At 43.2% G+C, this 26,446-nt stretch overlaps 2 protein-coding genes across 9 annotated transcripts in view; both read left to right on the forward strand.

The window, feature by feature from the left end:
* The window catches only part of NR1H4 (nuclear receptor subfamily 1 group H member 4), a 36,544-nt gene extending 15,173 nt beyond the window's left edge, over positions 1-21,371 (forward strand). For all 5 annotated transcript variants that reach the window (XM_035126997.3, XM_035126996.3, XM_088651972.1 and 2 more), the window contains 6 exons: positions 5,838-5,971; positions 7,148-7,246; positions 8,481-8,580; positions 9,985-10,131; positions 19,803-19,916; positions 20,586-21,371. In XM_035126997.3, the coding sequence (XP_034982888.1) occupies positions 5,838-5,971; positions 7,148-7,246; positions 8,481-8,580; positions 9,985-10,131; positions 19,803-19,916; positions 20,586-20,824 (833 nt within the window). In that variant the 3' untranslated portion in view covers positions 20,825-21,371. The remainder of the gene's footprint in view (positions 1-5,837; positions 5,972-7,147; positions 7,247-8,480; positions 8,581-9,984; positions 10,132-19,802; positions 19,917-20,585) is intronic.
* Positions 21,372-23,359: 1,988 nt separating this feature from the next.
* Positions 23,360-26,446, forward strand: part of GAS2L3 (growth arrest specific 2 like 3) — a 35,627-nt gene continuing 32,540 nt past the window's right edge. Inside the window, exon 1 of one of the 4 annotated variants that reach the window (XM_035126992.3) lies at positions 23,360-23,558. The gene's annotated coding sequence lies outside the window, so the exon portion shown is untranslated. The remainder of the gene's footprint in view (positions 23,559-26,446) is intronic. The other 3 variants (XM_088651971.1, XM_035126993.3, XM_088651970.1) reach the window with 3 other exon arrangements.

The following is a 26,446-nucleotide window of genomic DNA, read 5'->3' on the forward strand; positions in this document are numbered from 1 at the left end:
TGCCACCCCCCAAGTGTTGTTTGCTCCTTGGTGGAATAGATGGGATGAAGAGGAGGAATAAGGAGACAAGTAGTCCTCTAAATGTAACTCAGAAAAGGAGAAAGAAGTTGGATGTGCAGTTGCAGATCTCCCACTTAATATGTAGTTTGGTCCTTTAGACCCTCCATATTACTTTAACTGTGGCATGAGAGCTATAGCTATACTTCACAATGTTGCCTTTTGTAAAAATGCAAGGATGGGATTAAGGCTGCATTTTGTGTTCCCTATTGATAGCTCCAATCATCTTGGCACAACTGTAGTGCCAAACCAATTTAGGTTCGTACAGGAAATTAATCTACTCTGAGTTTTTAATATACTTCTATCCTCCAATCTGATCATGAGATGCTATATTAACTGTTAGGCTTTGTGGAAAACAACAGCCTCTGTCAGTGTTTGGAATTCATGCAAGAATTATAATATAATTAATCTTCCCTTCTGCAAATTTAACAAACCACAGAGATCTTGAGAGATGCCCTATTTCCACCCAGTGCATAAAACACACAAACAAAAGTGCTGCCAATGTGATAGGAACACTTAGTGAATCTGTAGGTGTAGCATAAAAAAAACCCCCACAATGCTGAATCCAGAACCAGCTTTATCTGTTTTAGAGAGATGGAGCTGGGAGGGAGGACTACCATATTGTCCTGGTGACTAATAATAGAATAAACTGGGGGAAATGGGCCATTGTAAACAATACTGACCAAGGATACTGGAAATGGAAACTTTTAAAGCAGCTGATCGTTTTCTCAGATTGTCTTGTGTGAAACAAAGACCAACAATAGGTGCTGCCACCTGAATCATCCTCTGCAATGGAAACCTGTACTTCGTTACGATGAGGCTCATATAACTCATAACTTAAACATAAGCATCTTCTTGTGAAGTGCAGCCAGCAATGAGGACATTTTGCAAACTGCTTGCCTAACAACCCTGAAATAAGGAGTGGTAGTAGATATATATTTAATTCAAGGTCTGCCAGAGTGTTTAAACTTTAAATTCCTATTTGTCAATTGACTTCAAGTGAAATGTTTTATTTGAAATTAACATCACCTTGGACTTTGCTTCATTGACTCATTGACTACAGTGCTGCAGTTATCCCTGTGCAATTTTGCTATATTGCAAAAAGTGAGAGAGATGAAGTAATCTTAGCAATGTTTATGGTTTTACTTGTGTGCTCCTGATTAGTCATGTATCAAAGACAACTCAATGTAGAATAATGTATAAAATACAGTTTTTCATCCAAAGCTGTATACCTAATTCAAAGAAGCAGAATTTGAAAACGATCTTCTCTCAAATCCACTTCGCACACTACAGAAGGAATGGGGAACCTACACCTCTCCATATATTGTTGGACCCCAACTCCCATCTGGAGGGCTGCAGTTTCTCCATCCTTGCATTACAGAAAATACAAGATTGTCTTAGAAGGCCGTCTCTTAGTAACCTCACCTGTGGAGGCTAGGAAGGTGGCTCTGGGAGAGACTCCCCTTGCTCCTTTAGTCCAATTATGGCTCTGGTTTTGAAGTGAGATCCTCCTGACAAATTTATTGCTATCCTTTAGGCACTACACAAAATCTGTTGGGCTTTTGGTGGGTAAAATGGGTTTACTTTTGTCTTAGGTGTTTTCTTAACTGCTATTATTATTATTATTATTATTATTATTATTATTATTATTATACATATAATGGTCTGCTGTGATTTTTGTCCAGTGTTTTATATATTTTATTATACTCCTGTTTTATACTTTATTAAACAGCCATAAATGGCACCTATATGCTAGCATACACATTTTAATATAACAAATAAGAGTTTGTTCACCATGCGTGTCACTATAGTATATGGAAGGAGGAAGATGCACATCAAACAAACAAACACGCACAAACACAATTTGCAGAGGTTCCATTGTTTGCGTTTGGCATGTGTTTTGAGATATAACTTGCTTCTAAAACATTCTAATGTTTTATCTAAACCATTCCAGAGGCATATGATAGATCATATAGGAACATCTTGGACCAGTTAAAGATGGTGGAAAACTCCACACATCATACAACCAGTAGTGAAATGATGAAAGTCAATGCCAAATCTAGCTCCTGCGTCATTATCATAAATACTATTTTGCTCCTTCAAGATATTTTAATCCTTTAAATTTCCTCTTCTTTCAGTGATAGAGGAAGCTTGCTTTCTATGGTGCATAACTTTATAATATACAGGATATTAAAAGCATTCACCACTGAATTAGGTATTTTCATTGATATCTTCCTTAACAATATCTAGTCACTGAAAGAGGCTATTTTCCTGTTCTCTAGGCTCAAAAGTAGGGAACTAAGATGACCCTGTTTTTTAAAAAAACTACTTTAATTTAAATTGTTACGATGATTCTGCCTTTGGAATTAATATTTGCCTGCTTCTATGTAGTGGTAGGGTGTCATCTGAAGTTAAGGTAGATCTTATTAACACAATGTAGCAAAAGATGCAATATTCCATATTAAGGAAATCATAGCCTTTCATACCATTTATTATTTCTGAACAGTAAAAAACATATTGCCATATATTAACTGTGTCTGTGGATGTTCCCTTGTCCAGTCTGTGGAGATAGCCAACCTTGACATGATCATCTGGATGGATGACTTACTGTTGTGCTAGTAAAAATATACTTTTCATGCAGCTTCACTACAATAGTGAGTTGTGTCCAATGTTTTTTCATGGAAGGCTCTTTCATCCAGCAGAATCTTCCATGAATGGAAAGGGGGTGGGGTGGGAGAGGGAGAGTTTCTGGGCATCCTCACTTGCTCTGCAACCTCCTTAGCCGATCAAAAGACTGTGGGGACCCTCTGCGGCAATTTGAGAGGCTGTGTGTTTTATTCTTTGAATCTGAATTCCAATATTTTTAAGTAAGTAGAGCAGATACGGAGTGATTATTTCAGCTGAAACGATTACCAACCAGAAGAAAGGTTGGTAAACAGTGTTAGTTCCGTACGTGAAATACAGATTATCTCTTTCTACTTCTACCAAGTTTTTGTGTTCTATTAATACAAAAGAGAGAGAGAATTAAACACCACTTACACACACACACACACACACACACACACACACACACACTGCTATTCATAAACAATAAGAGTAGTTTACAACAATGGTTCATAAAAACAATACAATAAAAACCGTATTAAAAAGTCAAAATTGGAAATCAGCTAACTATTATGAAAGTATGTATTCTTAATTTCCTGTAAAGCCAGATGGAATGGGAAAGTTTTCAGAAGGCTTTTAAAAGTTGAAGCAGAAGACGCCTGCTAATTGGTAGAGTATTGCATAAACATGGGCCAATTACACTAAAGGCTTGGTTTCATGTTGTTTTCAAATGAGCCTCGCCAACTTGGGGAACAGCTAAGAACACTTCTGCATATGATCTCAGTGATTGAGCTGGAATCTAAGAGTACAGGCAGTCTCTGAGGTACCTTCGCAAATGTAGGACTCAAACCATAGTCCCCTTTTTTTAATCCAATCAAAAATGGTTCCCTACAGATATTGCTCTTCACCTGTACCTAGGAGTGTTGAAAGACAGTTCACTATACATACACAGTTTAATGCTTTAATTTATTTAGGCAATTTTATATACTACCCTTTAAAAAAATCTCATAAAATAAAAACCTAAAATACAATTAACCTAAGAACAAAAGAACAAAACACTGATTGAAACAGTAGACTGAGATACAAAGGGCAGGGAGAATAAAAATGGGTTTGCATGTCATCAAAAGGCTAGTTACAGGTGTCACCAGATAGGCCTCTCTGGAAAGGCATCCCACAAGCTAGAACAGGGGTGTCAAACTCAAATTCATCGGGGGCCGCACCACCAGTTTGGTCACCCTCAAAGGGCCGGTTGTGTCTGTAGGACTATGTGTCCACTCTTTATTATCATAAATTATTGTCACTGCATTCAATTATTGCGGTTTTTTGTAATAATGTAAGCTCAATCCCGCCCTCACGCGGATCACATTCCTGCGTCGTGGCGCGTGTGTAAACGAGGGAAATTTGAACAAAAGGTGGGGATCGACGGCTTCGGGGGGGGGGCTCAACTAAACCTTCGGCAGGAAGGAGAAAGCCACTGCTGGGATTAAAAACCTGCAGATGGAAAGAGGGCTTCCCTCTCCCGCCCTGCGTACACCCAAACCCCGCTAGGCAGGATGCCACACGCTGCAACCCACCCCATGCTTTGGAGAGGGGCAGGAACATGCGGTGCAGCGCCAACTCCCTGCTTTGCTTTTGCATCCTCCCTCCTCAGCGCCAGAGTCCCTTCCCCTCGCACTGAGGGAGGGCAGCGGATTTCCCGAGGAGGAAGGCGGCGGCAGCCCCAGCGGATGTGCATCTTCGCCTCAGAGCTGCTCTTCCCCCCACCTGCGCTGTTGTCGTCTTCGCCGCCGCCTCTCCCTACCGGGACTGCAGGCAGAGGAGGCTTGAAAACCTCCCCCCCCCAAAAAAAATTCCCCTCCCACCTACTCAAACCGCGAGGCGACTCCATCTGGAGCCCTACATCACGAGGGGCTGAGAGGAGGCGGCGGCAGAGCGGGAAGAGCAGGAGCCCGTGCTGTCGTCGCCGCCTCCCTCCCGGCCGCCCCCTGGGGAGCAGCTCCGCCGGAACTGAGAAGCCAAAGGGCGGCTCGGGGATGGGGGGCAGAGCAAAAGCCAGGCACCCTCCCGAGTGTCTATGAGGAGAAAACGGGGAAAGAGGGAAGAGAAACCCGGCTCCATCAAGAGAGCGGCTGTTGCGCTTCGCCTACTTCGCCCTCAGACTCACTTCACGCCCCTTACGCCCGCTCGCTCGCCCACCTCCCGGATGCAGCCGAGGAGAGGAAGGGAAGCGGCGGGCGGCAGCTCCCCAGTGCCGCCTCACTCGCTCTCGGAGACAACAGCAAAGCCCGCCAAAAAAAATCCAGCGCTGCTCCGTCCCGGCACCAACTTTGCCGGTGGTGCCTGTAGGGCTTTCATACCTCCTCGGCGGGCTTCCTCCTCCTGCATCTCACTTCCCCATCTGGCCGCTGTGCCACCGCCTCCCTCAGCCTCATTCGAAATTGAAATTCCCTGGCCAAGGCTGTCAGCGCGGCTCCAGCGCCCTGGCCTCCGCCTGCAGCCCCGCCCCTGGTTTTGACCCTTGGCCAATCGCAGGCTCCAGAACTACTGTCAGCAGCTTTTGTCGGCGGCGGCTACGCGGGCCACATGGCGAGGTCTGGCGGGCCGGATTAGGCCCCCGGGCCTTGTGTTTGACACCCATGAGCTAGAACAATCAAAACTACCATTTGCCTGATCATCTCCCGCCTCACTTCTAATAGCAGGGAATAAACGCATGTAGCTTCCAGGCAGATTGATAGGCATTCCTTTCAGTACTTGGAATCTAAGCTGTTTAGGGCTTTAAAAGGTCAGCATTTGCAGCTTGAATTGGCCTCAGAATTAAACTGACAGCAAATGAAGTTATTTTAATACCACCAAGGTATGTTCCCAGCAAGCTGTTTCATTTAAAAGCCTTGCATATGTCTTTTGTACTAGCTGCGATGTCTTAACTGTCTTGAAGGGCAGTCCCATGAACAACACATCTCAGTAGTCTAAGAGGTGACCAGAACATAGATACTGTAGCTTAGACCATCACTATCTAGGAGAGGTTGTGTGTAGTTGTAATGCAAGCCTGAGCTAGTAAAATGAATGAATGCTCCAAGAATATATTGAAACACATGTGGACTGATGTTTATGTTTAATGTGGCTTGTATACATGCTGAAATGTCTGATGTACATATTCTTTATGCACAATGTTTCAGGTTTGTTAACAGAAATACAGTGCAAGTCAAAACGGCTTAGGAAAAATATATCACAGCCTGTAGATCAGACAACTGGTGAAGATACCGAGGGACCTGACTTGAAGCAAATGCCATCTACAACCAAACTCTACAAGGTAATAAAATTATTGTTACATATTGCTGTGTAGTTGGCTACAACTAATAAGCATAGAAGATTGCATGAGTATTAATAACTTCCTGGTTTTTTTATAGATCAGTCACTGAGTTTCTTAATTATTCATGCAGATAATTAAATATGCTATTTGACGTTAAATATGTGTGGTCTCTGTGTTCAGCCTTAAAGATCTCACTGGAGAAGCATTGCAAGATGTACCGCTGTGGCTTATTTCCATACTTTGTAAAGTGCATTACTTGCATTTAATTTGCGCTTTTGTGCCCCAAAAGCCTTGTTAAGGGTCAGATGTTCTTTAAGTATATTCCATCAGTTTGATGTTGTGGTTTGTGATTGTCCTAAACCATTGCCATCCCAGAGAGGTTAAAGCTCAGGCAAGAGGACAGAGAGTCAGCTGGTTAGCTGGATCAGGGAAGTTTCAGTCTACAGTTCTACAAGTATTGGCTCATAAATCTTTTGGTCAGAGGCCAGTTACCTCAGCAACTGCCAGGGTTTTATAGCCTGGCCAAGAGAATATTTCTGCAAGCTCTAGTGCTGTATCTTTAGGAAACGTATATAGTTTTTCAGTCACTGGCTTATTCAGTGACCTACCTGATTGGGGAACATTTTCCAGGGCCTTTCTGCTTAACTTCTCAGAGTTTGTGGGCAGTGGTACTTCTCGAAGTTTTAGTGCAAGGGATTCAGGGTCCAAGGTAGAGGGTCCTGCTTTAGAAGGATGGGAAGTGGGTCTGACGCCTTCTCTGAGCTTCTGCTGCTGGAGACACTGGTCTCTAATAGTTCTCAGTTGAGGGCCATGTCAGTGATGTAGCAGTAGTTGTGTTCCATCTGAAGTACAGTATTCATTTATTGGTGGAAGGTGTCTTACTATGGCTATAATGGGATCCCCGTCCCCTATGCATTGAATAGAATATCTAGTGCTGGCTTTGGAAAAACAATTGTCATCTCAAGTGTATCAGAATCCCCTGAAAAATGCATCTGTATCATATTCAGGTTTACATGCATATATAATTTAAGAATGCAATTGCATGCATATATAATTTAGGAATAGCTGCTTCTGTTCTTGGCACCAAGCAGCTCAAATCTGTACAGTGCAGTTAAAATATGAGGCAGGGAATCTTATCCAGCTACTGATGCTTATGGTTTCTTATTGCCAGTATAGGAGAAAGTAGAACTAACCCCAGAACAGCAGAAGCTTCTTCACTATATCATGGATTCATATAATAAACAGCGAATCCCTCCCGAAGTGTCTAAAAAGCTTGTAAGTATCCCATTTAATACAATAGATACGTAAGCATTTCAGAATCCAATAATTGCTTGAAGCATTTCCAGTTTAAATTCTAGCAATTCTAGAAATCGTCTCCCCGTGTAAAATAGTAAGGATTAATAGATATTGGGCACAACCTACTCTCCAAATACAGAGTGCCGAGTGTGGAAGTTCTATATGCAGGTAAACAAATGCATGCAGGTAGGAGAAGAAAAGGTGGGCCACTTCATCTCTCACTTCCCCACTTCCTTTCACCGTCTCATTCAGCAAATGCAGCCTAATGGTGACGGCAGCATGCAGAGGCCACTGCCATTGAACAGCAAATACAGGACAAGTAGGGAGGAGAAAGGAATGGGTCAACCTAATCTGATCTTTTCCCTAGCTCCCCCTTCATGGTTTTCACTTCTCTGGATTCAAGGGTGTTTTGGGCTCCACCACATTGAACCTCTTTTGCTTCTTTCCCTACGTGGCCTTGAGTTGGTATGTGAATTTGCTCTATGTAGTACAGGGGTCCCCAAACTACGGCCCCCGGGCCGGATGCGGCCCAATCGGCCTCCCAATCCGGCCCGCGACGACCCGCGCCGCCCGCTGCCGCCGCCCGCTCTTACGGCGCGCGGCGCGGCGACGATCTAAAAAATCGGCAAAAAATCGCCGAAAATCCTTTGTGCGCATGCGTATGGACCTCTCCCGACCCAGAAGAGGTCATTTCCGATGCACTTCCGGGTCGGGGGAGGCCCATACGCATGCGCACAAGCGATTTTCGGCGGTTTTTTCCCCGCACGGGCGCGCACTCCCCCGCCCTCCGGCCTGCCGCGCGCGCACTCCCCTGCCCTCTGGCCCGCCGCGCGGTCGGCGCGGCGGGCACCGGCCCACTGCGCGGTAAGTCTGGGGACCCCTGATGTAGTATGATGTGGAAAGAGCCGCCACACTCCACCCACAGAAAGCAAGACTGATATTCTTCATTTCTTCTTCACCTTGCGCAGCAACACTTGACCTCCAGCTACTTTAAAAATAACTTTAAAAAAAAAAACTTGTTAAATGCTGTCAGTCTAGCATAATCAGTTTTCTCAACCTTTCATAACCTATATTATCCTGAGTCATTGTTGAAAGGAGCCACCCAATTCTAAAGTCTTTTTACGCACCACATGACAAATAAAGCTGACTATTACTATTCATACAATTACTAATACTATTATTAATAACAACACAATTCCATTTTAATGCTCAGTTGCAAGAGGAATTCAGCGCTGAAGAAAATTTTCTTATCTTAACGGAAATGGCCACCAGTCATGTACAGGTCCTTGTGGAATTCACCAAAAGATTGCCAGGTATAATATGTTAAGTACATTTGTCCTAACACTTCCTCTCTGTGTTTTGGTTAGACAGCTTCACTGCTGTATGTCTATGTTGGTGTACTTGTTTTATTCACACACACACAAAAGGGGGGGGAACCACCTCCAAACTTAATCAAAAACTGGAAACTATCCTCAAAATTTATAAACTTGAGCAGTTTATGATCAAATGTTCTATCACCATTAATTCACTTTTACTTAAGATCAAATGCTCAATCAACATTAATTCCATTTTACCATTAATTCACCATCAACATTCATTGCACTACCCCTTTGCAATGTACATGAGCACAGGTATTTGCCCCAGCCATGTACAGTCTCTTTTTTGTTTCTCCTTTGTTGACAAATAGTTTTGTGATATCCTTCTACTTGTTTGTGCCCATAAACCTCAAAAGCCAGCTTTGCTAGATTCCTATTGTTAAGCCACCATTTGCCACAACTTGGTTCCATATGAATCTCTCAGTACAAGTGGACTGGATAGGTATTGGTACTCTTTCATTTGCCACAGTTCAGGCTTGGGTCCCCAGAAGTTGTTGGACTACAACTTCCATCATCACTGACCTTTGGATAAGTTGGCTGGGAATGATAGGAGTGGTAGTCCAACAACATCTGGATACCTAAGACCAAGGTTGAAGAACACTGATGACCACCCATGTTTACATGAGTTGGCTTTAGGTAGCCCAGCTCAATGCCTGCTGCTGACATGTTTCTGTTTTATTTTGATACCTCTGCCTGGCTTGGGGGGGAAATGTAGATAAGCTAGGACACATTCACCAGACCTCTATATCTTTTGGGGATCCATGTCAGCTGGCTGAAGGCAATCATGCTTCTTTTCAAAATAATTAGTAAAGAAATATACTGATCGTAATGAGCATGTTTGTTCTCTCATCTACATGCTGCTTTATATTTTCATTGTTATATTAAAATCCCCTTTTGTAGCCCCAGTTCCTTTTTGTAATGTAAACAAAACTGGGGGTGAGGGTGGTAGTGAGGGAAACGAGGCCAGTGGGCAAATGAAAGCGCTCAGAACTACTCAATTGAGTCCTGAACGAGGATAATGCAACCAGCTCTCCTTTAGCTGAAGCAAGAATTTAATTTATAATATGCTAATCAAGTTGAAAGTAATCACCCTTGCAATCTGAAATAAGATTACAAGCATGTGCACGTGTGAGAAACTTGGATGGATTCTTGCCTGGTGGCTTGAGAAAGAAAACAGAATACACTCTTCAAACACAACTGCCTGTAATTAGATAGTCAGCTGGTCTTGTGCCAAATCTGCAGATGTGCCAACCATCTTTAGGTGCCGCCACCCTGCACAATATTCTTTGCTGGCAGAAAGATGGTGGCTACTGGCTTGATATTCTCACACTTTAATTCCAGGTTTTCAAACCCTGGACCATGAGGATCAGATCGCTTTGCTGAAGGGTTCAGCTGTAGAAGCCATGTTCCTTCGGTCAGCTGAGATCTTCAACAGGAAACTTCCTGTAGGACACGCTGACCTCCTGGAAGAAAGAATTCGTAACAGCGGTAGGTGCCTCTGATGGATAGCAAAAGGACTACACCAGTCCTTGAAATGCCAGGCCAAAAAAAAAAAGAGCATCCATTTTGCGAATGATACACATCTCTGTGTTGAGTAGCAAACTTACTTAGTCAGCTTTGAGTCCGAAGGTTATCAAGTAAATGTTTAATCCTAAAAATATAAGCCCCAAGAATAAAACCGTTTCTTTGTAACCAACTATATTTGTTCAAGGATATGCATAAACAAATTAGGGCAATGAAATGTACTTCTTGCACATTCATTCCAATAAAACCATCTCACCCATTTCAGTTATTACTATGTAAAAAGATAGTACAAGGTCTACCATTGCTAATGTGTACCTTTGGGAGGGGAAGCCTAGATTAGTAAGATAAAAAGGTTCATTTGGAATAAATTGCACTGAGTTACAGTGGATGTGTAAATAAATTCATTATATATTTGGCTCCAAAAGAATGGTTAGATTTGAGTTTAATGCTATGTGCGGATTATTATTGTTTTACAGTGTGCTTCTCTACCCAAAATAATTCTAACAACTGCAGCAACTCAACTCACAGAGTTACTGACTTTCTCAAGGCCACCCAGTAAACTTCATGGCAGGGTTGGGATTTGAACTCATGCCCAACCTCAACACACCAACCCTTGCACTGTAATGGTATCATTACTAGGTACACACATGCAAAGGGCTTCATCTTTTAATACAGGGGTCCCCAAACTTACCTCGCCGAGGGCCGATGCTGCCAGCGCTGATCATGCTGCGGGCCAGAGCGTGTGGAAGTGCGCACCCATACGCATGCGCACATGCGATTTCCAGCGCACTTCCGGGTTGCCAGAACACTGAAAATTGTTTGCGCATGGGCCTCCTCCGGCCCGGAAGTGCATCGGAACTGATGCTTGCGCATGCGCACAAGCTATTTCCGACACTCCCGGCGACCTGGAAGTGGGCAGCCGCGCCGGTAAGAGCGGGCGGCGGGGGTTGCCGGGGGCTGCATAAATGAGCCTCACGGGCCGCATCCGGCCCCCAGGCCTTAGTTTGGGGAACCCTGTTTTAATATATAAATGAGAGGGTAATGAGGTGTTGAGGTGTGTTGGTCAGATAGTTACACTGCCATATATGCTGCCTGTTTTGCTGCCATGATTTCAAAGATAAAATTGCTCTTCCTTGGCTGCTGTCTCCCATCCCACCAAACCCCACTAGGACCAGGCATAATTATGTCTTCTAATGCTGCAATCCTATGCACACCCACCTAGAAGTCAGTCCCCATGGACACAATGAGGTCTACTTCTCAGTAAATATGCAGAGAATTGCACTGTATACTTTGTTATGTCTCTAGAGGGTTTTTCAGCTGATACCCTTTCTAACATGTTACAGTCAATACACTGAAAAAGAATTATTTTGATGTATTTTGACTGCTGCATTTTCTCATCCTGAATTGACATGCTGCCTGTCATTGTGCTGACCTATATAGCTTATCTGTAGAAATAGAGATAGTTCTCTCCAAAATGTTTCTAAGCACAGCTTTAAGGACATCTGATAATCTATCTCTTGCTTCTGGAGATGTCTCCTAAATCCTCTAACTGGATCAGGGGTATAACTGATTGGATCATGCTTCTTGAGGAGTGGGAGATGCTTGCAGGTAAAAAGTAACAGTGTACAAGCTACATACAGTGAGTTCAATCTGTATGCAGCAGCCTACATTTCCAAATCCTGTGATTATGTAGGCATCTTATGTTTGAACCAGCTCTCATTTGGTGGCCTGTTTTAAAACAGTGAGCAACCTGTTCCACCCCCACCCCAAGCTGGTTTTTATATTTTAAAAAATAAGCAATTGGGGCCTAATTTTGCCTGTTTTCCTCTTCCCTCCCCCTACCTATTCCTTTTATGATGTGTCTTTTTGTGATAATAGATGTTCAACAGGTGGCAGACACTGTCTACCTGGGAAACTTGGTCTCTAGGATTGAACATACCCAAACAAAACAAAACAGTTGCAATCCATGACAGATATATATCCAAGAATGACTAGAGGTTCAATATGCCTTACCTTTAACAGACTGTTCCCCACCTATTAGCAAGAGCTAATGCTAATCATAAATACTATCACTAGAATATACTTTCAATTTAAACAAATCGTTTCCAAATGTACAGGGATACCCCACTGGTTTGCATAAAGATGGTTTTTATGTCAATTTGAGTGCCACATTGTCGGCTCGGTCTTACTGTCAGGCTTTGAGAAATGCAACTACAAAAGCGGAAAATATAAAAAATGCTTCAGAATCACAGAGCTGTTTGCTGTTTTGTCACCTGCCACAATGCTGACTCTGAAGCTTCTGCCATTTCTCAACATCTGCACTCTTCTCCCGCCCGCCATGACTGTTTTGCATGACAATTTTGTGTGTGATGGATAAACTGGAATGGTTGCAGAGTAATGATTGATAACCTTTCTGCACATTTATGCCCTACGCTGCTTCTGTTTGTGTTATTATTAATGCACGGTTAGAAAAATATGTTTCTATCTAACATCAAGACTCACCTACGCTAGCAACTCTTGTTACCTAATTATAGCATGTGTTTATTTTCACCAATAAAAGCTTGTATCTATTTTAACTAGAATTTGAAAAAACAGACTAGATCATCTTTTTGAGTGTGAGAGAGGGAGATATTTAATATATCAGTGATTTAATTCCAATTTTAATTTTTTAATAGGAGCAAAAAAAGCAAAGCTTTTTTTTTAAAAAAAAGCTTTTTCAAAGCAAATATTCTGGAAACAATCTAACACGCATGCAGGGAATTGTATTTTTTTTAAATATGACATATTTCATTGTGCCTTACCATTACAAATTGCAAGAGTTCAGTAAAGAAAAACGATAGTAAAATGCATCCCAAAATAGCAGCAAGAGTCATAAAAACCCAGAAATAGCAATTTAAAAACCCATTCCAGATGAGGCAGTATATAGGATTGGATCCAGACTGGGGCATACTTAAAAGTAAACCCGTGGATTTGAGTGGGTCCAGTAAGGATGACTAGGTCTGGATCCAACCCAAGATGTCTTGATTGCAAAAAGCCTGGGTAAATATGAAAATCTTAGTTTGGCACCTAAAACTAATCAAACGGGGCACCTGTGTAGACAGCCCTGATGGAGGGGTTTTTTTTGGGGGGGGGGTTCTCTTACACAAAAGACCTCTCTTATCACCACCCACTGAAACTCTGGTGCCGGGGGTGGGGTGGGGGTGCGTACTCAGAGTAAAGCAGATGAAGCTGGCAAACCAGCCACAGTTTTGTATGGGAACAAACAGCCAGTTAAATACCCGTGTCCCAAGCAGTGTGGGCTTTAACATTCAAGACCTAGCACCAAAAATATTATTATGTCAGCCTTAGTTGAGCCGCTCTTGAAACGATCTGCAAGAAGTTGAGGCACTGCCACACAAAAAGGCCTTCTCTTTTGTACAAACAGAATGCATGTCATCAATTGTCTCAGCTGGAGAAGCGTTTCATGCATTGGCAGGCTAAAAACATCTGAAGGCAGCCCTGTTTAGGGAAGTTTTTAATGTGTGACATTTAATGTATTTTAATCTTTGTTGGAAGCCACCCAGAGTGGCTGGGGAAACCCAGCTAGGTACAAATATACTATTATTATTATTATTATTATTATTATTATTATTATTATTATTATTATTGGAGGCACGGTCTTCAAAGCAGGCACTGGCATCTTGAATTGGCCTGGAAGCAAATACAGTGGAACCTCGGTCGTCAAATGCCTCCGTCGTTGTGGTATGTTTCGGCTCCCAAAAACCTTGAAGTAACTGCTCCGGTTTTTAAACGCAGCTTCTGTTTTGAGTTTCCCTATTGTATTGAGGCTAAAGATTTCAGTTTTCGGTTTCGAAAGCTGAATGGTCTTCCGGAACAGATTACATTTGAAAACCAAGGTTCCACTGTATAAGGCTACTCTTCGTAGATTGTAAAGAAATTTCAAAACAAATGTTCCCTGATGAAGAGCTGTCGCCTTGAGAAGTGTTGCAACCTGTCGCTTAGGAATCATTTTGTTTGAACTGTTTTATGCTGAATGTGACTCTGGGTCAAACATGTGCTGCTGGGCTGATCAGGACCAAGGGGAAAGTTTGGCTCATTGCCTGAGCAGTCAGTGAAAGCTTGGCAGAGCTTTGTGCAAGATTTATAAGGATTTTAAAAAACATATTTCTCATGATAACATTTAAATAAAACTGAAGTAAATTCTCTAATGAAGGGCTTTGAATTGGGAAACGACTTTGGTTAGATGAATACTGTGAAATAAACTATAATATAATGAGTAATTAACATGTTTATTTCCCAGTAAAACAAGAGCTCATTTATTCTTTGATTTAATATCCACCGGCAGCTTCAAACCTATCCAGATGAAAGATCTCTTCATCCATATTAACAATAGTCTTAGTCATAATTAATTAGCGCGAAACATTCTTCCTCACAGCTGTTTTTCTTCTTTTCTTTTAATTTAAACATCCAGCTGTAATAAGCACCCCGTCTTCAAGTACATAAATCTAAAACTTATTACTCCAAGAAGGGAAATTAAAATAGCATGTATAATAAAGAGCATAAGCCTGAAAGCGGAGATAAAATTTGACTTGTACCATAGAAGAAATAAAAATTTAATCTACCATTAATTTAAGACCTGACGCTATAGTAACACTGAAACAGTATTTTCATTGGGCATAATCATGGGAATCATATATATTACTTGGAGTAGTTCAGATTTCCCTGACTACGTTGCATGCACTATTTTACGCAAGAGGAGGCACCATTTTTTCTTTTCTTTTGAGGGCTGCGGAATGAAATGGACAGGTCCAGAGCTGGCAATGGGCTTGCAGTGGCCAAAGCAAAGTGTGTAGAGATACACCCTCTCTCTGCTACCCTTTTCTTTCCCTCCCTGCCTGCCCAGTGAGTCACTGGGGGAACAACATATTGCTCTTGCCAGAGACCTGAACTAGCCCGTTTTAGAGGGCTTTCCCCTGCTTCTCCTTCCATCTGGCTTCTGCCTCCTGTTTTCTCTTTCCCTTCCAGGTTTCCCCATCCAAGTGAAAGCAGGCTGAGGGTTGTAGGTGGCCCTAGGGCACAGACTGTCTACTACCCCTGCTGTATAGGAAGGGAAGAGATCCCACAGGACGAGGGCTTGTTTGGCTAAGGAGCATAAGACCAAGTCCATTCAAAATATAGCAAAAGATACAAAATGAGTAGGAAGGGCCTAGGCTCTTCACAATGTCTGGGAGAGGAAATAAAATTATATACATTTAGCGATACATTTATTTGCTTATTTATCCGATTATTGAACGGATCTGTGAGAAAGAATGCTGTCTCTTTAGATAATATGCATCTAAAGGCAACCAAACGAAATAATGAGCAGAGAACAGGACATGGTCCTTCATAATCAGAATGAATGAGTTGTGGAACAGAACAAGCAGGCACTGATTTTACAGTGGCAGCATACTGCCAGCCCAGACTAAAAATATTTCTGCCAGTGCTTACAATCGCACAATAACATACCTGGTGGCGGCTGTTTTTTAAGCTGCTGTAGCACAACGGGCAGTACCCCCCACTCCAGCCACTTGTTTCTGTTGAAGCAGGTTTTTTAGAGGGTGTGCACATCACCTGCAACAGCCTCGGTATAGTGTTCCACCTTCCCACCTCATAGCATCACAAGAGTCCTGTCATGGGGAGATACAGTTTCCTCACCAGCTCAAGCTCTGGTGCAGGAATTTTCCAAGGAATGTATCCAAGCCATGTGGATAGTGGTGCTGCATGTTGGCGAGGCATAGAAGAGACAGGTATCGAAAGGCAGGTGCCATGTGGACTAGTACTCAGACTCAGCTTATAGTCCCACCTTGGTCAAGGTTTTCAACCCTTCCACTCTTCTCTTCCCCCCCTTCATGGACAGGAGGTGTGCACATAACACAGCCATCATGTGAATTGGCCACCAGGAGGGCAAACTGCCATCTTGTGCTGCATGAGCTAAGCGAGAAAATTCACAAAGCTCATGGTGCAGACTAGTGATTTGAACAGATCCATATGCCTAATTAACCTCAGGGGTGTGGGTTTGAGCCCCACGTTGGGCAAAAGATTCCTGCATTGCGGGGGATTGAATTAGATGACCCTCACGCTCCCTTCCAACTCTACCATTTAGATTCTATATAATTCATTCACAAAGTGGGAGAAAGTCCTGCCGGGTCTTAAATCCTAGTATATTGTTTTAAGTGGTTTGTGTGTGATGCTTTTGGAAACAAACTGAAGCAGAAAAAATTGTGTTTACATGGTATCTTTCTCTGCTACAATAAAGAAGAAAAAGTCATCCTTTTAATAATAATAATAATAATAATAATAATAATAATAATAATAATAGTAATAATAATACCTGTTTTCTATACAGTAGACCCACAGCTTGCCTCTGATTTTACTTACGCAATGGCAGGTTTGTACGGGTGGCGCGGAAATAATAGATAAATGGAGAGCCGGCAGGGTCAGGGTATAAGTCAGAAAGTGTTATCCAAGATCTCATGAAGGCCCTACAAGATCTCAAATGACCTTCCCAGAGGCCAATAAGCAAGATGGAAGGCTTAAAAAGTTCTTTCTGTGCTGGGTTTTCCTGCTGTGGATGGGAGTTTTTAAGCCCTCCACCACGCTTACCAAGCTCTGCAAATGTAGGAGCTGGTGTGCAAAGGCAAAATCATCACACCAGGGGATGGTTCTGTGTGTGTGTGTGTGTGTGTGTGTGTGTGTGTGTGTGTGTGTGTCTTCCTGACTTTGTGTGATTATGCCTTTGCACAGTAACCCCTGCATTAAATTGTGGCCCTACTGTACTTATACTCTGCTTGTACATGAGACCTCCAGTGTTCTCTCAGTCAGGGAAGTGATCCACACTCACTTATCTTTAAAACTGCTGCGCCATCAGGTGTCCCCAGACCTTTTACGAGGCCCTAATAAAGTCCCTCTTTCGATCATCAGACACTCAAATAAACTTGTTACAATAATAAACTGACGTTTTCTGGGCAGGATATTATAATGACAGGAACAGGAGAAACATATTAACAGATACAGGCTTGAGCTTTCAGTTTTGCAACCTGAGTCCACTGAGATGAGGAAAATGAACTCTCAAACAACCAAATTATCTGAACGTATTTCCCCTCTATTTATGGGACTCACAGAACAGGCAGTGGAGTACAGTAACTGGTTGCAAAGGAAAATAGCCCCCTCTTGTGGCTTAAAAAGTGTATGCAGACAAGTACTGTACAATGAAAGCAGAACAGGTCTGTGAATAAGGATGAATAGAACTCCCTCCCTCCCTCCCTCCCTCCCTCCCTCTCTCTGTGTGTGTACACACCTGATACATACGAGTTTTCCCACTGTCTGTTCTTCCTTAGGTTTCAGGCTGTTGCTTAATTTGGGTGTTGAATCATGCTGAGTTTCTATTACATACGTTGGATTGCAACATAATTCTAATGTTGTGTTTGTGCTTTATTCTGTTTCTCTCTTTATTCTCCTTTCCACTTGATAAGGATAATGATTAATAGTTACTGCCAAGGCATACACAGGCCCTATGAGGCACATGGGCGTACCCAGCAAGGGGCAGGGGGGGCAGCTGCCCCCCCAGAAGCAAAAAAATTTCTTGCCATATTTTACGGACCATATCCTGCACTTTTCCCCTCCAAAAACTGAAGGGGAAAAGTCGCTGCGGGTTATGGAGCGAAGGCACGGCAGAGGATCCCTCGAGCAAAGGCACGGATGGCAATGGGATCCCTTGACCAATGGGATGCCTCTGCCGCCAGAGCCATGGTTCCCAGCGGTGGGGGAGAGAGGAGCAGCCCGAAATTGGGCTGTTTTCGACAGGAACGTGGGAGGGGGGGAGGAGCAGCCTGAGCTGGGGGGGACGGACGGGAGCTCCATCCATCCTTCCCCCCTCTTTCTTCCTTTTTTCCTCTCCCTCCCTCCCTTCTCTCTCTCTCTCACCCCTTCCTTCCTTCCTTCCTTCCTTCCTTCCTTCCTTCCTTCTCTCTCTTCCCTCCCTCCCTCCCTCCTTCCCTCTCTCTTCCCCTCTCTTGCCCCCCCCCAGTTTTGATGCTGGGTACGCCCCTGATGAGGCACCTTATTGTCATGGGCCTCGTTGAAGCTTAAAATGAAATATGATCTCTTCCTTAATAAGCCTTTCAGTTTCAGGACTATATCTGCACATTACTCATGATTAGAAAATGCATCTATTTTGGACTTGAAATGAATGGGAAAATCACCACATACTTGAAACTTGATGTGCTTCGGAAACAAAATTCTCCCCATCTTGGCCCCAATACAGATAAAGTCAGTTTCAGTCACATTGAAATCCATAGCAGCTACCATGAACATAAGTCAGTTGATTTTGATGCAACATGGAGCAGAGCTGCAAAAATTGAAGAAGTGTGAACTTCAAAATAATGCTGCATTTTGCAAACCAAACCAAATTTCTCCCTACTTTAAAGTACCGTGTTTCTCATATTATAAGACATGTCTTATATTTATTTTTTCCTCAAAAAAACACACTATGGCTTATTTTCAAGGGATGTCTTATTTTTTTCCTCCTCATGCCGCGGCCGGCATTGCTGCTGTGCCTATCACTATGTCTTATTTTCGGGGTATGGCTTATATTCCTTGAATGCTTAAAAATCCTGCTATGGCTTATTTTATGGGTATGTCTTAAAATATGAGAAACAGGGTATTCCTTTCCCGAGCTCTTAAATATATGCTCATTGCATCTGTATGTTCCTGCCTGATTCTTTCCATTCTTAAAATGTACCAAATATATCACTGGGGAGCTGCATATAAGTGTTGGAGCCTGAACTCATGATCTGATGTTTTGCAGCCAGAGGCCCTAAGATGCTTAACTCTGCAGGCGAAAGAATCAGCTCACAACTGATACCCTTGCCAGAAGGCCTAACTCCAGCACCAGTAAATCAGAACAGAGTGAGGGACTTATGGCTCTCCAGGTGTTGTTGGGGTAGAGTTTACATTGTCTCTGACCATTGGCTATGCCATTGTGAATGCAAATTTCTCAGCTAAGGAATCAAAGATAGCCTTGGGAGACTTCTTTGCGGTGGCAAATTTCCAGCTCATGGGCCTAATTCCAGCTCATGGGCTCCCCAGGTCTCTCTACCTTGGCCCACAAGGCTACTTTGGCAAAGCCACACCCTGCTTCCCTACACCTGATATCATAGACATGTGGACAGATATGGAAAGCAGGTTTGCCTGTACAGTTTCAAGCATTCACTGATCAGAAGATCATCGACACATTTGCCATTGTAGGCAAATGAAAATGGGTTGCTTGACATCATTGTGATAGGTGACTGACAGGTTGGCAACCCTGCCCATCTATCACACCAGACCTTTGAGGGTCAGGGAGATAATGATGTGCCCCACTGGTGAGATTTAGGAGCTCATCCCTGCTTCAATGTGCCTTAGCTGCATTTCTTGATCAGCCAGATGTGAATAACTGTGTGAAAGATGAAATGAAGCACCTCAAATACCCAAAGGGCTAAATATATCATAATAAATGATACATGATAATCTGTCTAGTTTCATGCTACTCAACTACACAGTGATAGAACTATATTTTTTATTTATGTTTAAGTACTTCTCAATATTTTGTATTATAGGCATCTCAGATGAATATATAATACCAATGTTCAATTTCTATAAAAGTGTTGGGGAACTGAAGATGAGACAAGAAGAATATGCTCTACTCACAGCAATAGTTATCTTATCTCCAGGTAATTTCAGTTTCTCTGTTATTAGATCAACGTGAGAAGAATAAAAAGTCAGGTGAATGACAGAAGGACTTTTTTTGATGTCTCATATTAAAAAGTAACTGAAAAACCATTTTGCTAATGCAGTTTAATAATAAAAAGGTATAATTACAATGAATGGGAACTTTGCTACTCATGAGCAGGAGTAAAAATATTGAGGTACAAGGATTTCACTTTAGTTTTTATTTTTATAACCTACAAGTTTAGATGGGTTCATAATGCCAGTTCTAGAATTATACAAAGGACTGCCTGAGCCCTTTTAGTCCAGCTTGATCACTGAGTTCGTCTGGAGAAGTGCTGTACGTTGTCCCTCATGTTTCAGAAGCTTAACTGACTACAACAACCTTATTTGTTTTTAAACAACAGTCACTGGGGGCTGTAGATCAGTGGTCCTGCAAATACATAATCAGAATTATTGTCAATGAAACTTGTGACAAGCTTTTACTAGTGCACAACCTGGTAGAATTGTGTATATGCGAACAACGTAGCCTGTAAAGAGAAAACCCATGCATTTCACTTGCAGTTATGAACACTGTAATCTTAAGAATTGGCAAATGTGAACTAACCCTCATAATTGTTTTCCCCCTCCTTTTCCACATATATCCCCCCCCCCCCCGGTAAATTTGAAACCAGACCGGCAATACATACAGGACAGAGAGTCTGTGGAAAAGCTTCAAGAGCCACTGTTGGAAGTTCTGCAAAAATTCTGCAAGCTTTATCACACGGATAGTCCTCAGCACTTTGCATGTCTCCTGGGTCGTCTTACAGAACTGCGGACTTTTAATCACCACCATGCAGATATGCTGATGTCTTGGCGAGTGAATGATCACAAGTTTACACCTCTTCTTTGTGAAATATGGGATGTACAGTGATAAAAAAAATGGGTTTGGATGTAATTTGGAACTTGGAACCAATGGAACTTCATAAACATGTATTCAGGACTGGGTTCCTTGTTTTGCATTTTTTAAAGCACCCAAAAAGCACCTGTAATAAGTATTTCTTACGGGAGTTTACATTGGATGTTATTTACCAAGCATTACCGTATGTAAAAGACTTTCACATGGGAAGCTGGATTAAGTGCCGTGGCCTCTAAGCCTCTTGGAACAAAACTGAACTCCTTCCTGCCCAAAGCAGGCATCCTGTTATACCTTTCGAAATTAAACTGATTGTATCTCACTTTCTTCATTTCAAATGCCTGAGAAGATTATCAAGCTTGTTCATCATACTCTACTTATTCTAAATGTTTCATTAATATACAATGTTGTAGCTGTTGTAAGAATTCAGGAAAAATGACTCTGCCCAAACATGTCTTGCTTTAAATGTCAAAATACTAAGTTGCGGTTTTAAGTGCTATTTTTTTCTCCTTTCCAGAGGATGACTCTAACAGAAGTGGTGATCTATTATATATTTTGGAAAGTGGTTTGTTGGTCTGTCTGTCCATTCTCTATGCATTTGGACCCCTCTTTGTCACTCAATTTGGCATGACACATCCTGAGATAGAGGATTTTGAAAGTGCGTTTTGCTCTACATTTGGAAACTGTCAGGTGCCATGTTGAATCAAGATAGCTGACCAAACCATTCCAAATTTTGCTGATTTGGACATGTATGAAGATAGCACTGCACAATATGGTGTGTTGGTTGCTAAGATGTAGGGAGAGGTTCTGATCTATATTTGGATAACTTTGGATGTGGTTTTTGAATCAAGAAGGTAGATTGAATCATTCAAAACTGCACTGATGATATTAACCAAATGTGACAGGAAACTAATACATGTCTTTGCACCCGATATCTGATTTGGGCCAATTCAAGATCTGGGCTTTGATTGAGGTGGAGTCAGTCCTGAGTCAGCCTGGTTTGGGCTGCCTGCAGCAGTCTGGAGTTGTTACGGGTCAGGGCAGTAGGTGGGAAGAGAGGCATGGCACCTCTGCAAAGAGCAGTGAGGGGCTATTTCCAGCTGGTGACTGGATGGTGCAATCTGGCTGGGTGCAGGGCTCTGCTTTGCCAGCATGTTACCCACAGGGAACACACTGGGGAGGCAGATCTTCGCAAGACTGAAAAACGGGTGGCCAAGACTCCTGTTGATGTTTGTGCAACATGTGGAGTCCTAATCCAGCTGCCCATCAAAGAAAGTCTATTCTAGCACAATGGCCAGCCAGGACATCTGTGACATTGGCTCAGGGTGAAATACACCCTACAAAGCAGATGAGGAATCATTTGGCTGGGCTAGATCTTAGCCCTCCTAACACTAGATATAACCAGCTTGTAGTTTGGAACATATCCCAAACACCCATGTTTGTCTGAGCAGAAAGCAAGCATTGTATTCCCAAAACGCCAGAGAGTGCCAATAGCCAATTCCCATAATTGTCAACTCAAGTCCTGATCCTGAGCAGGGCTGGGAAGTGTTACAGACACTTTCTATCTTTAACAAGTCCTTACCACAAAGTATGGTTAATGTGGCACAGCTACCAAGTAAACCTCCTGTTCCCTGGATAATACACATGGAGGCAGATCACATCCTCCCAGATCAGGGATCGGGAAGCTGTGGCACCTCCCTATGTACATTTATCACATGGCATGTAAGAAGTCGCATAGGTGTTAAAAGCCTACAAACATCCTAACCATGTGTACTCAGAAGTAACTTCTATTAAATTCAGAGGGGCTTACTTGTAGGTAAACGGGGTGAAGGGGGCAACATATTTCCTTGCATGACACGTTTATATTGGCCCATACAGGTAATCTACAGTATGTTGTTGTTATCTGTATTTTTAATAGATTTTCGATATATACTGTTTTAATTCTATTAGTGTTTCCTTTCTATTGATACCTTTTCTATGTTTTTAGCATTTTCTATTCTATCTGTCAGCAGCCTCGAGGTGGGATATAAATTAATATCACCACCATCATCATTTAGCGTTCTTGCCACCCCAGTGGTTGGCGTGGACCTGGATGGTACCGTATGCAACTGGCAATCTAAAGCATACATTGAACCATGCGGAGAATGCTTACACGCGTAGGCAGGCCGGGTGCTTGTTTCCTACAAGGGTAGAGAGTTCCACCGCAGAAGCCTGCGCACACGCTTCCTTGCAATGCGCTTCTCCTGCCTGGTTCCGCCTGGAGCCTAGGAGAGAAGGCATCACCAGGTAGCTCCTCTCTGGTTCCAAAGTCCAGAGCGGCCCGTATTCGCAGGCGAAAACCTTCGCGACGAAGCGTCTTTCCTCGCCCCACTATCCTCTCCCAGCTGGGCCCGGCGGAAGCTTTACAGCGGCTGCGGCAGCAGCGCCCAGCGCCCGAGGAGGAGCGGCTGCGGGGCTGGACTGGAGAGCGACCAGCGCCCGAGGAGGCGGCTGCGGAGCTGGACTGGAGAGAGCGCCCCGGCGCCCCCGGGAGGCCGCAGACTGGAACTGCCCGGCTGGCGTCGGCTCTTCCTCCTCGCGGCCCCCGGCTCCTCCTCGCGTCGCCTGATTGGGCCTTTCGAACTGTGCGGGCGGACGGAGGCTAGTGAATCAGCGCGCGCCGCAGCTGCGAAGGGGTCGCCGCAATCGCAATCACAGCGTGCCTGGCAGACGATGTAGGGGGAGCCCGACGCGGGGGGCTGTTGCCGTGTGAGTGAGTAACCTTCCCCGTGTCCTGTCCTTCGAGGGATTTCGTGCTATCTTCCTGGCTGCAAGCTCAGCCTTTGCCCCGGTGGACAGTTGCAATGATCACATGCTGCGGGCAAGGCTGTGTCACTAGGTTGCTCTGCTTCACGCAGGCATTGCCTTTGAGGGATGAGCTTGAGGAGAGCGGCTTTCCCTTTCCCCTTTCCACCTCAGACAGCGAGGGTTTTTAAAAAGATTGCTTTCTCTGGCTACCTAAGGCTGCTGGGTTGTTTACATTGCATTAGGGAAACAGAACGCCAGCGCTTTGGATGGGCGTTACAGTGGTACAGATGCAGTTTGTCTTCAAGAATGTAGAACGGAGAACGTGAAATATAGTTATTATGAGAGAGGGGGAAAGTAATGCAGAGCAGTCCAAAGGTTTTAGGGCCAACTCTGAGCTGGAAGACAATACTGGCATGCATAAGAGTGGGTCAGGCCCTCTTAATTCAGTAATGTTTGTGGCAGTCTGTCCTTTGTCCTGTCTCCTGTCCTAACAGGCCTGGGAGTATGCAGGTTTTTAAGTGGAGAATGCCAGGCCTTGTGGCAGGTTAGTTTACTAAAGATTTTTGACCAAGCGTCATTTTTTTCTTCAAGTAGCAGTACTGTGACTAAGTAAGTTCATACAGTTGCAAGCTATGTAGCTGATACGTAGCTTTGTATGTGTGATTGTATGCAGCGCATGGAATACCCAAAATATGAATCTGATTTTTAGGATCACAAAACCTGATGGTGTCTTTCAAAACAAGGCTATATCTTTGGCCGTCTTAAACCAAACTATCTGCACAACATGGAACAGTTCCTAGGCATACTAATATTTGAATAATGAGCCTTCCGATGAAGCTTTAGGGATCTTTGAAAGTAGGCTCTTCAGCTGCATGGCTGCAAACATAATATTTGTCTTCCAGCATGAAAAACAGACCTTAATAGTCTTGATCAGCAGTTTTGAGTTCAGTAGAATTAGGTTGGATTTCCAGAGTATTACCTTCCAAACAGCATGTTATTCTGTGTACGGTAGTTTTGATTTGATTAATTTTCATACCACTTAATATATTAATATATATATTAATATATATTAAAAAATATCTCTAAGCAGTGTACAGAAAATGGAATCAATAATACACAACTTGAACAAAATACTGTATTTCAAAAATGTTACATTCATACAAAGTTACTAATACCAGTATATATCAATCAATATCCATCTATTTTTCTTCTGACGCACCCTCCCTCTCAGCCTCCGGATTCTCACCCAGAATCAGGTCAAAACAAACTCTCAGCTCACCCACAAAAGTCTCACAATGAGAAGTGTTCCTGGATATAGCAGACATCACCCTAGTCTCTCACTCTAGACTTGCTTTTCATGGACAGACCCAAGGTGGATGGTACTTCCTCAAGGCTGCCCACAACTGTGTCCCATTTAGCTGCATTCTCTACACCCATTTGTGGGCAGCCTGTGGAAGTACCATTCCTATCCTCAAACAGCTGGTTTGTTGAGTTTCCCAGGGGGTTCAGAGGATAGGAAAAGGACCCCCTTCAACTCACAGCTCTATCTTCACCCTATGTCCTCTTCTCCTTCCTCCAGCGTACCTTGTTCTTGCAACTATAAGCATGCCTTCTTCCAAGTAAGATTCCAGTGGAACCAATGGAAACACATTTTGCGTCCTTATCTGGGTTCCAGAGACGTTCCATAAAAGCTGTGGAAAATTAATATTCCATGGCTTGTCCATGGACAATCTGATGTTGCAATATCTGATGTGGTCTGGGGTTTGCTACAGCATATCTGGCTACAGTGTGTGTTTTAAGTGTGGTTGGCACTTCTGAAAACTTTCACACCAGCAAATGATAAGGAGGATGTGCTTTAGAACTGCTAGGTTGGCAGGAGCTAGGACCGAGCAATGGGAGCTCACCCTGTCGCAGGGATTCGAACCGCCGACCTGATCAGCAAGCCCTAGGCTCTGTGGTTTAACCCACAGCACCACCTGGGTCCCCTGGTTAGGTGTATACAAGAAGGGAAAAACACTTTGCTAGCTTTGTCTGTGATGAAATACCCTAAATATCTCTTTAACCTTTAGGCATGGGTGGTTTCCACATTTGAATCTGAAGTATTGTGTAAAACTGTACAAGAGAAATCATTGCAACATAATAAGCTGCTACTGCAGATTTGTCCAAAGCATTGTTTACTTACATAGCTTGTAACACAAGACTCCCAAGTTGTGCTCAGTAACAGAAGTATCTTAGCTCGAAGTATCTAAAGCTGCAATCTTTCCTTATTCCTAGATACAGTGGAATTTACTTCTGAGTAAACATGCATAGGATTGCAGTGTTAGAGACAAGCTTTTGTACCATCTCCTATTGTGGCCTTTGCAGTTATTTGAGAAGAGAGGGCTTTGTGTTATATTTCATTTACCGGTATGTGCTAAGTAGAACTGAGCATGTCTTTCCAGATTTTTTTCAAAGCTCAGCATTTATTAGCATTAGGAAACGAGTGAGTATCTGGATTCTGACCTTCTGCTCTGGAAATGTGTTGTCTGTGGGGCTGCCTTTGGAAACTATAGTTAATACAGAAAATGGCAGTTGAATTGCTAACTGGGAATAGATGTGAAGCTCATAGTTTCCCTGTATGATGCCAGCTGCACTGACCCTAGTCCATTTTGGGGCACATTAAGAAGTGCTGGTGTTCTTTAAAGCCCCTGGTGGGTATTTGAGGCCCCTGTGCATGCCCTTGCCAGCAGAAGCAAGATAAGTGCCTACCACTGAAGAGACTCTTTCAGTGATGGTGCTCCAGTTGGGGTATGTTCCAAAAACGGTTTGCCTGGTGCTTACCTTCCTGTCCTCTCCTGAGTCTTTTGGATGCAG

Source organism: Zootoca vivipara, chromosome 9, assembly GCF_965207765.1.
Source record: "Zootoca vivipara chromosome 9, rZooViv2.hap1.1, whole genome shotgun sequence".
NCBI lineage: Eukaryota > Metazoa > Chordata > Lepidosauria > Squamata > Lacertidae > Zootoca > Zootoca vivipara.